Source organism: Cynocephalus volans, chromosome 17 (genome assembly GCF_027409185.1).
Source record: "Cynocephalus volans isolate mCynVol1 chromosome 17, mCynVol1.pri, whole genome shotgun sequence".
NCBI lineage: Eukaryota > Metazoa > Chordata > Mammalia > Dermoptera > Cynocephalidae > Cynocephalus > Cynocephalus volans.
In genome coordinates this window covers 4,314,825-4,327,257 of record NC_084476.1, presented here as the reverse complement: position 1 = coordinate 4,327,257, position 12,433 = coordinate 4,314,825, and the positions used below count along the sequence as shown (strand labels likewise).

Below are 12,433 nucleotides of genomic sequence, written 5' to 3'. Positions count from 1 at the left end.
GGACAATGATGGACACCCATCCCAGGCAGGAGAGGCAGGGTTACCCTGACACACAGCAGGTGTGCAAGAGTTCTGACGGGCAGGAGACGGGTGCAAGGGAGTCACCCATCCCACGGCCGTGCGCAGGACAGAGCCTAAGACAGGGTCCTCCCCAAGGGGCCGGGCAAAGGGAAGACATGGGAGGACTGTGTCCTAATCAACAGCAAGTACAGAGGTCACCCAGAATGGAGGATTCTGTTGGGGTTTTACCCAGCAGTAAGCCCTTATTCCTCGGACCTGGTGAGTGAGGGGCTTGCAGGGAAACTGAGGCAGGAGCTGGTGCTTCTGCACGGGTGAGAGAGGGAAGCTGTTCCGCAGGCTGGTAACTCTCAGAAGGCTTTCCTGCCGAGGAACGGGAGGTCAAGGCAAGAGCTTTCCAGCCCCCCGCCCCACCCCCTCCCCAAGCTCTGCTAAGCAAGCCAGCCTGCAGCACGGCCCTGGTCTTGCACGGCGCCGATCCGCACACGCCCACTGTCCTCCACGCTGCACCCGGGCAGACAGTGCCAGTTGAGTCTAGAGGTGGCCACATGGCTCTTCAACTCAAAATAAAGGGTGAAGACTGTTTGCCTTCCTGCTTTTGTGCAGGCTTATCCAGTATTTACTAATGATGAGGCATGATCTCTCAGCCCAAGACATTTACAGGTTTGTTTTGGGGAGGACTGAGGATGGATTAGAGACCACTCTTTTGTCAGTGGCCACAGGACGGGCCATCTCGGCCCTCTTTCCACTCTCTCTGTCCATATCTGGTTTGGGGGCTTTAGCAGGTCCAGGCCTAGAATAAGGATGGGGAAGGCCCAAGTGTTGGCCAGGGTCCAGGGTCCAGGGTCCACAGGCCCTGTCAGTAGATTCCCTTCACCCTCTTATTGTCTGGGTCGAAGGGTGACCTCAGGTGGGCCTGGGCAGCATAGGTCACACCCATCCTCTCTAGGGCGTAGTCCCCACTCTTCACAAAGTCCAGCAAGACCTAGGAGCAGAGGAGGGGATGAGGGTCACTCGTTACTGGGTGGGAGCTGCATTTACACCTGCCTGCTTCTCTGGGATCGGGGGGGTCTTGGCCTTGCTTCCTGCCCTGTGGCCAAACCCATCCCTGTGTCACAGGCTCCTAATCTGAACCAAGGTGTTGCCCCCAGAGCAGGTAGATTTCATGTCCATGTGCCCCTGAGTTGGACTAGAGCATCCGGGGCCTGGTGAAGCCAAGGTCTGGCCGCCATAAGGCCTCTGCACAGGACATCGCAGCTCCTGCCCAGGCATTCCAGACCCCTGGGAACAGAGCAGGGAACAGAAACACGGACTGTTTCCCTGGAACCTGGGCAAGTGCGGCAGCTGGAGTAGTGCCGATTAAAGACAGTTTGGCCACCGCACCCTCCCCACCCACACTGTGGCTCAGCCTTCCCCACAAGCCCCAGGGAGCCGGTCAGCCCTGGAGCAGCTGCTCCTGAGGCAGGAGGAGGGAGCGTCACGGCCAGCCAGGCAGGGCTGATGTGTTTGGACACTCTGCTGAGGCTGCAGGGGAGGGCAGCCCAGCGCTCAGGACCCTGCTCTCCCTGTGCGGTGCCTAAACCCAGGGCCAGGCCCACGGGGAGGGTGTCCTGGGCTCTGCTCTGGGAGTTAGAGGGCCTCCTCTCTCTCCTGGCTGCTCAGGACTGGATGGAAAAAAGGAAAACAAACAAGGCTTTTTATGTGACTGCAGCTTTAGGAGTGACAGGCCTCTAGGCCACACTTCCGAGCTGTGTGCGTGCCCCTGCGGGCCTGCAGGCAGGTAGCACAGGTAGCTGGTGGTCTTCAGCTGTCTAAAGGCAGGCACCTCCTGGAGGGGGTCGCTTCGAGTGGGGACACGGTCCTTGCTTATAAATAAATACCTGTGAGGCCCGACATCCTGCCTCTACCTCCAGAGCCTTCCTTTTCAAGGGGCACATTCTCAGTCTCATGAAGAGATCTGTTATCCATCCCCCAGTGTGCTGGAGAATGTTCACCGCTCAGCTCTGGGGGCGATGGGGAATCCATCTGTAGCTTTGCCCATTGCCGTGGTGTAACTGCACCAGGTGGCCCTGACCGAGGCGGTGGGAAGGGATGGCACTGACACCCTCACGAGCCGGCCTCGGTGGCCTGGCCCTCCTTTGGTAGTGCCTGCCTTGCACTGCCCGTCCGGGTAACACGGAAGCTCTGCTTCCTTGGTCACGTCTGTGACAACCCATCCCTGACCCAGCGGGAAAGGCAAGTGTTCGCGTTCTCTGAAAGACGTGGCAACCGAGCCTCGACTCCACCCTACCACACCCCAGCCCAGAGCAGGCCGGCCCCGCTATGGCTGGGACGCAGGGCTCCGTTGTCCCCAGTGTCAGGGAAGGCCCAGCTGGCCATGCCTTCTGCAGCTTATTAAGTCCCCACTCTGAGCGGTGACCTGTACACAGTCTCGTGACGTAGGTGGGAGTCCATCCCCATCTCATAGAGGAGGAAACCGAGGTTCAGAGGGAAGCCCCTTGTCCAAGGTCACAGAGTGAGTAAAGGCAGAGCCCCAAACGCTGGTGACGTCAAGCCTGCGCCTGAGTCTCCCAGCTCCACAACAGGGCTCCGCCTCACCAGCTGCCACCCCTCCTCATGGCCTGCAGGACAGCAGCCTTGCCCAGCACTTCCCTGGCAGCTCCTGCTGGGCTGGGCTGACTCACTCCAACCTTCTTCTCCAAGGCCTCCCTCCTTACCTCCCTCCGGAGTCTGGGGTATGAATGTTGAGTCTGGGGCATGAACTGTGGAGTCTGGGGCGTGAACTGTGGAGTCTGGGGTGTGAATTGTGGAGTCTGGGGTGTGAACTGTGGAGTCTGGGGTGTGAACTGCAGAGTCTAGGTTATGAACTATCGGGAGCTCAGGCTGGAAGGTGCTGTGGCCAGGCCAGCACTTCTGGGTCTGGAGCTGGGGCAGGGGGACAGGAGGCCTCATTCAAGCTTGGAGCAAATGGCAGATCTGCCTCCGTAGCTGCCTCTGGTGGAAAGACATAACCCTGCTCATCCCTTCCCCAGGGGCTGCCCCTTCCCCTTCTGGGAGGCTGCTTGTCATGTCCAGGGCTGTCCTGGGACTTGACCCAACTGCAAGCTCCTGGGTAGCACCTGGGCCTTGCCAGCTCTGTCTGCTCTGGCCTCCCGCAGCCTGGGCCCTGGGTCACTTGGTGAGTGTAGAGTTGACTGGGGTCAGGGAATGTCCGGGGTGCAGAAGGAGAGGAAGGAGGGGGAGGAGGGGGTGAAAAAAGGGGTCTTGGGCAGAGTCCGGGTCTCTAGTCACCCTGGGGCCCACCCTCCCACCCTTGGCAAAGGGTGGTCAGTGGATCATGGTTTGGGTCTCTGGCTTCAGGAGCCAGGGGGTGTCAGCCTCGGCCTTGTGCCTCATTCTGAGAAGAAACCTGGAGCTGTCAAAGTCAGAATCTTTCCAAAAGAGAACAGAGAAACAGCTGCAACTCTGCCGGGAGCCATGGCCGGGCTCCCTCCTGTCTCCTTCTCCCTCCTCCCTGCGGCCCAGCATGCTCGGGATGTGGTGCAGGGTGCTGTGTGGACCTGGGGAGGGACTGGGGCTGCCCGTAGCAGGGTCAGGGAAGGGGACTCACCGGCTCTCCGCTGGGGTCGCGGATATAGCCATAGGCGATGGTCTTGTTGATGGTGAACCCAAAGTCAGCCCTCCGGACATGGCCCACCACCTGGCCGTCCCTCCAGATGGCCTCCAGGCCAAACATGGGCACTTTCCTGGAAGAAGCCATAGAGACAGCTGCCCTCGGAGCCGCGCTGGTGGGCACCGAGACAGCAGCACCAAGAGTCAGGCCACCCCAGCTGCCGGCAGCAGGGCTGGGCTGGGCTGGGCCCTGCTGAGCCCCTGGCCCAGGACGCCAGGCGCATGCTGTGAGTGAATCAATCAATGAACAGAAAACAACCAAACTGGGATCTGCCCTTGGTGTTTCTAGAAGCAAGCCCCGTATATTCGGAAGAGGCACAGCTGTGGCTGTGGCTTTCGGCTTCCCTGCTGGACGGGGCAGATGCGACACTGCCGCAGCCCGCCTTGCTCCGCTGGGCACCTCTGCGTGCGGTGGGATGTGTGCTTCATGAAGCGGCCGTTTCTTCATGACACACAACATATGTAAAACTTTTGAACATTCAACATAGGAATACAAAGAAAAATGTAGACTGAAATCCCAGGAATGTCAGCACCCGGGGACAACATTCCGGTGCCATCTGTAGACGTTCCCCCCATGACTGGCTCTCGCGGCAAGAGCTGCTCGAAGCCTGCACTACATGGAAAGAGCCCGGGCAGGGCTCGGCCACCTCCCTGGCCTGCACCTGTCACATGGATCAGCACCTCCTTGTCCCCTTTGTTCTCACCCCAGTCCCACAGGGGAGGCGCTATCCTCATTCTCCATGTGAGGAAACTGAGTCTCAGAGGGGCTCCCCAACTCGCCCAGCACCCCAGAGCCGAGCATGGGGCCATCCTCTGCGACCTCACACCAGCACTCGTCCGAGTCTCCCTTTGGGGGTAGATGGCCGAGAGCCACAATGTGGACAATTATCCCACAGCCTGGCAGAGCCCCCTGCACAGAGCAGGCAGTGACAGGGGTCGTCCAAGGCCATTCCCTGAGCTAGACGTCAGGTCACGGGCGCTTTGTGAGGGGTCAGAACGGCAGGGCCAGGCGGGTAGAGGGGCTCCGTAGACCCCTGCTCTGCCTGCAGAGGCCCCCTCAGAAGAGCTGAGCTGCTCCCAGGGATGTGGACGAGCCCCCTGCAGAGGCACAGCCTGGCAAGAACCCAAGAGAAGTCTCAGGACAAGGGCAACCGCAGCTCTGCTCCCGTCCCCTGCCCTCCCCTCGTCATGCTTGCCACTTGCTTTGAAGGCTCTAGAGTTCTGGGGAAGAGGTCCCGGTGGGGCTGGCTGTCAGCTGCACATCCACACAGCCCCAAGACATCTCGCTCCTGTAGGCCACTGCAGCTCAGGGCTTGTCACGCCATTGGCGGTCCTTTGACGCCAGCACGGAATTAGCGTCTCATAGCAACTCTGACAGCCACGTGGAACCCAAGCTCCGCATCCAAACTTGCCCGGGGTTCAGGGAGCGCTTGCGTCTGATGCCAGCCACCTGCTCAGAGCCACCCCTTGGAGGGAGATCGCAGGGATGGGGTCCCCAGGAGGGGTCTCTCCTTCCACCTCTGCCTGTGAGGGGTGTGAGTCATCCTGTCCCCAGCACCCTGTGTCTCCATTTGTAAGTGGGGAGGGCAGCCCGAACCAGGCTTCCCACCCCCATCCCAGGGCTATGGGAAGATTTAACAGGAGCAGGACAGGAGGCTGCGGTGCAGTGACCGGGGGCTGTGTCCACGGCAGGGCTCACCTCCCAACACGCTCGCCCGGACCACCCTCAGAGGGGCCATCGTGGCTCTGCAGCACCTTCCCCTTCTAAATCTCTGCTTGAGCAGGGTGTGCCTTCTCTACAGTGACCCATACCCGGCCCCTGACTCAGTTCTGGCCCTGGAGGGGTCTGAGTTGCAACCTCAGCTCTGGAGCCAGACTGGCCTGGTTGAATCCCAGCTCCGCCTTTAACAGCGTGGGACTTGGCCAGATGGCGTGTCTCTCAGGCCTCGGTTTCCTCATCTGTAGCAGGCTGCTGTGGGCATTCTGGAGAGGGGGGCTGGCACGTGGGAAGTGTTGGTACCGGGGAGCTTTGTTGGGGGTGCAGGAAGCACCTGCCGACTGTGGCTGGGGCAGTGGCTTCTGGGCGGGCCTGGGACGGTGGGATACTCACTCCCCCACGGTGAAGCACACGAGGCGGCGGCGGAGGCCTGTGGCCCGCTGCTTCTCCAGGGCCTCACGCCCCAGGAAGGGCACAGCGGACCTGAGCTTGCAGGTGAAAGCCAAGCCCGCCTCCAGGGGGCTGTCATCCGACCGCAGGTCAGCATGCCAGTGCCGATAGCCTGGGGGAGGGACAGACTACGGGGTCAGTGCCTTTAGAAGACACACGTGGATGCCACCCAGACCACTCAGCTCCAGTCCCAGGTCCCCACCCACAGAACTGCTTAGTGACCTGAGCAACCCAGGCAGGAAGGGGCATCCTGGATTCCAGAAGGTTTCCTGGGGAACCTTCCCAGCCCTCTGCATGTCAGGCTGGGGTGTTGGGGAGGAGCTGGTAAGGGGGCCTGGGCAGCATTCCTGGAGCTGCCTGACACCACTCCGAGGCTCTGTCCTTCTGCAGGATGAGGAGAGGGCCCCCCTGGAACCTCCGGCACCCCTCTCTGCTCTGACATCCTTCAGAGCTCTCAGGGAAACCAAGGTTCTGAATTCAAATCCAGCTGCGGCCCTGACCCCCCATGCTGGCAGGGGCGCCTCACCTCTGAGTTCAGCTGTGTGCAGGTGTGGGTGACCCCAACCCCATCTCTGGGGCCCTGCAGAAGACCTGGTTTGTGGGCCACGAGGAGGTTTGGGGAAATTGGCAGCATCAGGGAAAAAGGGAATCTTAGCGGGAAGAGAAGGAGGCGGTGACGGGAGGTTCACAGCTTCTCCGCCTCAGGTGGCTCAGGTGGCCCCCAGTGCCGTCCACACCTGCACTCACCTTTCTCAATGCTCAGGGAGTCGATGGCACGGTAGCCCGCGTTGACGAGACCGTGCTTGGCACCCGCTGCCATCACGGCCCGGTACACAGGCACGCAGGAAGTCCTGGGGATGTGCAGCTCCCAGCCCATCTCCCCCACAAAGGACAGCCTTACGGCCCGGACCTGGGGGACGAGGTCACAGCTCAGACATGGCCGGCTCAGACAACCCACGTCCAGCCTGGGCACCACTCACCAGACCTAATGGTGCCCCCCAAAAGGTAAGTCCATGTCCTAATCCCTAGAACCTGTGAATGTGGCTTGATTTGGAAATAGGATCTTTGCAGATGTAACCAAGGTAAGGATCTCAAGATGAGATTACTCAGGACGAGGGAGGGTCCACCATGGTGACCTCTTAGCCTCCTTTTGGCCTCAAGTTCTTGTCTGTGGGGTCAGGAGCCCTGGCTTTATCTGCTGCAACTCCTCCATGGGGAGTTGGTGGGAAGTCATCGTCACAGCCCTGAGCCACCCCAGCTGCACTCAGTGGGGACAGAGGCGCTGAGAGGGAAACAGCTGAGCACTGAGTCTGTCGTTCTGGAAGCCAGTCCCCTGCCTGTCCGGTCAGCCTTGGCCAGGCACTGGCATCTGAAGACAGACACAGCCTCTATCCCCAGGCTGTGAGGCTCAGAAGGACTCGGCCAGAAGCACAGCCAGGCTCTGGGCTGGCAAAGTGCTGGGAAGCCAGGACCCTGCCCGGGAGGGCTGGAGCTGGGCTGCGAGCTGGCGTGGTGTTCGCCGTGGCAGATGGGCCTTCTGGGCAAAGGAGCAAGCACCGAGGCCCAGGGCTGCAGTCTCAGACTCAGCGGGTGGCCAGAGAGAAAGGCCTGCATGGGGGCCGAAGGGCCTTGACATTGGACATTTGGCCACGAAAGCCACTTGCGTGAGAGCTGGGTGGCAGGGACAAGGGACCACAACACCCACAGAAATGACAGCACCATTTACCGCGTGTCCGTAACTAAGCTCTTTACACACTCTGCTTCCCGTCACAGCCCCTGGGGGCTGGGGACACCCCTAAACAGTGCCTACGGTGGCTGCAGAAACTGAGGCTCCGAGAGGCACCGTGTGGAGGCCACAGCAGGGTGTGACTTTCCCCAGGCATTTGGTTCGGGGGCACACCATGTGCACGCCTAGAAGCCGGCACCCACTTCCCGTCTTTAGGCAGATCCTCGAGCCTACAGTAAGCCCATGGTAAGGCCTGAGAGCCTGGCCCCCGGACCACCGGCCACCGAGCTCATGGAAGGGACATGCAGCTCAGTGAATCCAGAGCTCCCAGAGTGCCATGGGCTGATCCCATCGCTGCCCGGAGCAGGGGCTGCCCTGCACAGCTCTCGCCGAGGTGATGTCTGCACGGGGGGCAGAAGCTGCTCCCCTCCCGGAACCGGCTCCTTGTAAACCTGACAGTTAGTCACATTGTCACCGAGCGGCTGGATTCCAAAAGCTTTGAAGCAGCTCAGATGCACTCTGAGTTGCCATTTGCCCGGGCCTCTCAAAAACTCAAAATTGACACAGAAAATGTCCTGTTGACATTTCCCCGCTTCCCTGGTGCAAGCCGTAGGCCCTGACAAAGGCTGCCTTGTCAACGGGGCTCTAATTTTAGCGCCTATGGAGGAGCTTGGGACTAAAAGCCAATCTCATTTCGAATCGGGAAAAATAATTTTTGAGAAGCACCCATTAACAGCCCCATGACTGCGCGTTACTGTTCAGACACACACTCTTCACCCAGCTAAGTGAGAGGGTGGGAGTTAACGGGTGGGAGGGGGCTACCCCATCCTGGCTCCCAGCAGCTCAGTGAGGCCAAGGCGACTGCATCCAGGACCCCGCTGTGCATAGCCCAGCCCACAGCAGGTGCTGGAGAAACAATCCCTGAATGAAGGGGCAGGCAGCTGCAGATAGTTCTCCACCTCCCGGCTAAGTGAGGGAGTTCGGGGGGTCCCGGGCCTTGGCACGCTCACGGAGGCACTGGTTCTCCAGACGTCTTGGATGTTTCTCCACTGAAGCAGTGGAGTTGGGGGAGGTCCTCATTTCTTCCAAGCAGGGACTGGTAAGGAGAGGAGAGGCCGAGACTGAGGACGTCAGGAACACGGGCTCCAGGTGGGAACGGCACCTCCCAGCTGCCCACAGGGCTGGGCCTCGCTCGGCCTCGACACCCTCATCTGAGTAGTGGGCTGAGGACAGGGCCTGAGAGTGCCTAGCTTAAGGAAAGCACAGAACCCAGCACACAGTCGCCTGCCCGTTGGTATTGATGCAGAAGGGCTCTAAGAGCCCCCAAATGAGGCAGAGCCCCTTTCTAGATGGAGCCCCTGGCAGTGGATGGAGTCCCAGCATTGAGGAAGGTCACGGGAGGGCCTTAAGCCGGGTTTTGTTTAAATCTTCCTCACCATAAGGATTCCACAAAAACCTCTTAGAACTAATCCACGAATTCAGTAAAGTTGCAGGATATAAAGTCAACACGCAAAAATCAGTAGCATTTCTACACATTAGCAGTGAACTATCCAAAAAGGAAATTGAGAAAACGATCCCACTTACAGAAGCAAAGAATAAAATACTCAGGAATAAGCCTAACCAAGGAGGTGAAAGACATGTATGCTGAAAACTACGAAACACCACTGAGAGCAGTTACAGAAGACACAAATAAATGGAGAGATGTCCCACATTCATGGTTTGGAAAAAATGGTGTTAAGATGTTCGTACTACCCAAAGCAATCTACAGAGTCAATGCAATCCCTGTCAAAATCCCAACGGCATGGTTTTTGCAGAAATAGAATTAATTCATTCTAAAATTTATATGGAATATCAAGGAACCCCAAATAGCAGAACAGTTCTGAAAAAGAACAAAATTGGAGGACTCACACTTCCTGACTTTAAGACTTATTATAAAGCAACAGTAGTTAAATCAGTGTGGAAATGGTGTAAAGACAGAGAACCAGAACAATGGAATACAACAGAGAGCCCAGAAATACACTCTGGTTTTTACGTTTAAGTCATCTTCAATTTGGGCGCCACAATCACTCTGTGAGAAAAGGACACTCTCCAACATGTGACGCTGGAAACTGGACATCCACGTTCAAAAGAATGAAGCCGGACCCTCACCTTACACCACATCCAGAAATTAACGAGAGATGGAATAAAGCCCTAATTTTAAGATCCATCCCTGTAAAACCTCTAGAAGAAAATACAGTGGAATTAGAAATGGCAACCATTTTTCTTGGTGATGACACCAAAAGCACAGAAAACAAAAGCAAAAATACACAGATGGATGGGCGCATATCAAACATGATGCGTCAACCGTAGACGCTTTCATGCATCAAGGGACACAACGGAGTGAAAAGGCAGCCGACAGAATGGGAGAAAATATTTACAAATCATGTATGCGATCAGGGTTTAATATTCAGAACGTACAAAGAACTCCTACAGCTTGACAACAACAACACAAATAACTTGATTAAAAGATTGGCAAAGAGCTCGAGTAGACATTTCCCCAGAGATAGTATCGAATGGCCAGCAAACACGTGAAAAGATGCTCACCGTCACTTGTCACTTTCGAAACGATATCACCTCACACCCATGATGATGGTTAATACTTCCACAACGAAAGCAAAACAAAACAGAAAATAACAAATGTTGGCAAGGACACAGACGGATGGGAACGCTTGCACACAGCGGGTGGGGTGTGAGATGGGGCAGACAGAGCCGCCATACGGTCCAGCAATCCCACTTCTAGGTAAATATCCACCAGCATTGAGAGCAGGTCTTGAAGAGGTGTCTACACCCCACGTTCCCAGCAGCACCACCCACACTAGCCTAGAAGAGGAAGCACCGAGTGTTCATCGACCAATGACGGGTAAATGAACGTGATCCATGCATTTAACAGAGTATTACTCAGCCTTAAAAAGGAAGGAAATTCTGACACGTGCTGCAGCATGGAGGGACCCTGGAGGACATTATGCTCAGTGGAATGAGCCAGACTCAAAAGGACAAATGCGGTCTGATTCCAATTATCTGAGGTCAAGTTCACAGGAACAGGAAGCAGGATGGTGCTGCCAGGGGCTGGGGGAGGGGGAACGGTGACTTGTTTGTTGGGTACTGAGTTTCAGTTTTGCAAAAAGAAAAAGTTCTGGAGATCTGATGTACAATGCGAATGTACTGAACTCTGCCGAACCGTGCACTGAAAAGCAGTGAAGACAGTAAAACGCACAAACAAATCCCTTTTCTCCACGGATGGGAAACTTAAGCCAGAGGGACTAAGTAATCTGCACTCAATGTCCCACGTGCCAGGGACAGAGGAGCCAGGAGGGAGGCAGGGGACACAAACACAGAGATGGCTGGATGGGAAGCCCCACGCTGTGTCCAACAGAAAGCTGAGGAGATACAAAGCAGAATGAGGGAAAAGCAATATTTAAAAAGATAACAGCAGAGAATTTTCCAGAATTAAAGATGGTCAGTGTGCAGATGCACAATGAACAGCAAGCAGGATAAATAAATACAAATCCCTTCCTAGAAAACACTGGGGTCAGTGCAGACACTGGGGGGTGGGCACAGAGAGAGGGGGAGACTACTTGAAGTCAAGCTTGGACTGACGGCAGGTGTCTTTTTGGCAACCGTAGATGCTATTCAACGGTGGAAGGATATCTCTGAAGCACAGAGCTTCGAACGTAATAGTCAGCCTAGAAACCCACACCCTTAACAGTGGGAAGCGTGAGAGTGGAATGAAGATTGTCTGAGATACAGACAGAGCTTATTACTCATGACTCTTGTTGAAAGAACCTGTCCAGTTGCACATCAACATCCAGAACCTAAGAGTCAGACCCCTGACTCCAACCCAAGGCACAGCGTGATGGACAAAACAGAGCAGACCCTCGGCCAGGTGGGGTCACCCTGGGAACAAGACCAAGGCAGGATGGGCAGTGGCAGAGGAGGGCATGGGCCGAGCAGGTGCATCCCGTGGAGCTGGCTCTGCCTCCTGGAGAGATGGGCGCTTCAGAACCAAACCCAGGAAGGGTGGAGCTGAAGAGGACGCCACGTTCCCACCGGCACCCAGATGGAGCCAGACCTGGTCCCCTGGGGTTACGTATCCTGTTATCAGGAGGATTATCACAAACTTAACTCTGCAAATACGGGGTTGGAGTGGGGCCCTGAGTGTGCGGGCTGCTTGGTGTGGACCCTGAGGGGAGCTGATGTCCTCTTCCTGCCCGGCCCCAGCTGGGAGGGAGGACTCAGGACTCCACAGGCTTGCCCAGCGCCCATCTTCCCCGGGGCCGGGTATTATTCCCAGCCATTCAGCCTGGCGAGGAAAAGAATTACTCTGAAAGCCAGCAGAGCCACTGCCAGCTGTGGCCTTCTCTGGGCTCAGACTCCTGGACCGCAGATGCGGATGACAGAGGACCCCTCTGTGAAAAGAGATCAGCACACGGGGCGGGGCTGAGACCTGCCAAGTCCCTCACACTTAGGTGGACACCATTACTGTCATCATGGTTCTTGTCCCATTCCAAATCAGCTAAGGACCCTCTCCTTTTGGAAGGTTCTGGATGTCAGATCCCTCCTGGCCTTGGAGGGAGTTCTGTGGGCTGTAACTGGTCCCCTTGCCACTGGTCACCTGTTTCACTCAGGCCACTAGGGTAGCAACAGAGTTGGTCAGTGTGGCAGGTGCAAGAAGCCTCTCCCTGCCCTGACCACTCAGCACCTCATCCCCCATCCCACCAGCCTCCTCTATAGCAGTCAAGGCTTATCTGCTGTGAGGGCAAGATCAGGACACAGAGCAGCGTCTTCACTGAAGCCTCCCAGGCTGCAGCCCA

The 12,433-nt window shown here is 57.0% G+C and overlaps 1 protein-coding gene across 1 annotated transcript in view; it reads right to left on the bottom strand.

The window, feature by feature from the left end:
* Positions 1-877: 877 nt before the first annotated feature.
* Positions 878-12,433, bottom strand: part of SARDH (sarcosine dehydrogenase) — a 60,319-nt gene continuing 48,763 nt past the window's right edge. The window contains exons 17-20 of the mRNA XM_063082396.1: positions 6,605-6,767; positions 5,801-5,969; positions 3,629-3,764; positions 878-1,003 (exon numbers count right to left, since the gene is read on the bottom strand). Of these exons, the coding sequence (XP_062938466.1) occupies positions 878-1,003; positions 3,629-3,764; positions 5,801-5,969; positions 6,605-6,767 (594 nt within the window). The remainder of the gene's footprint in view (positions 1,004-3,628; positions 3,765-5,800; positions 5,970-6,604; positions 6,768-12,433) is intronic.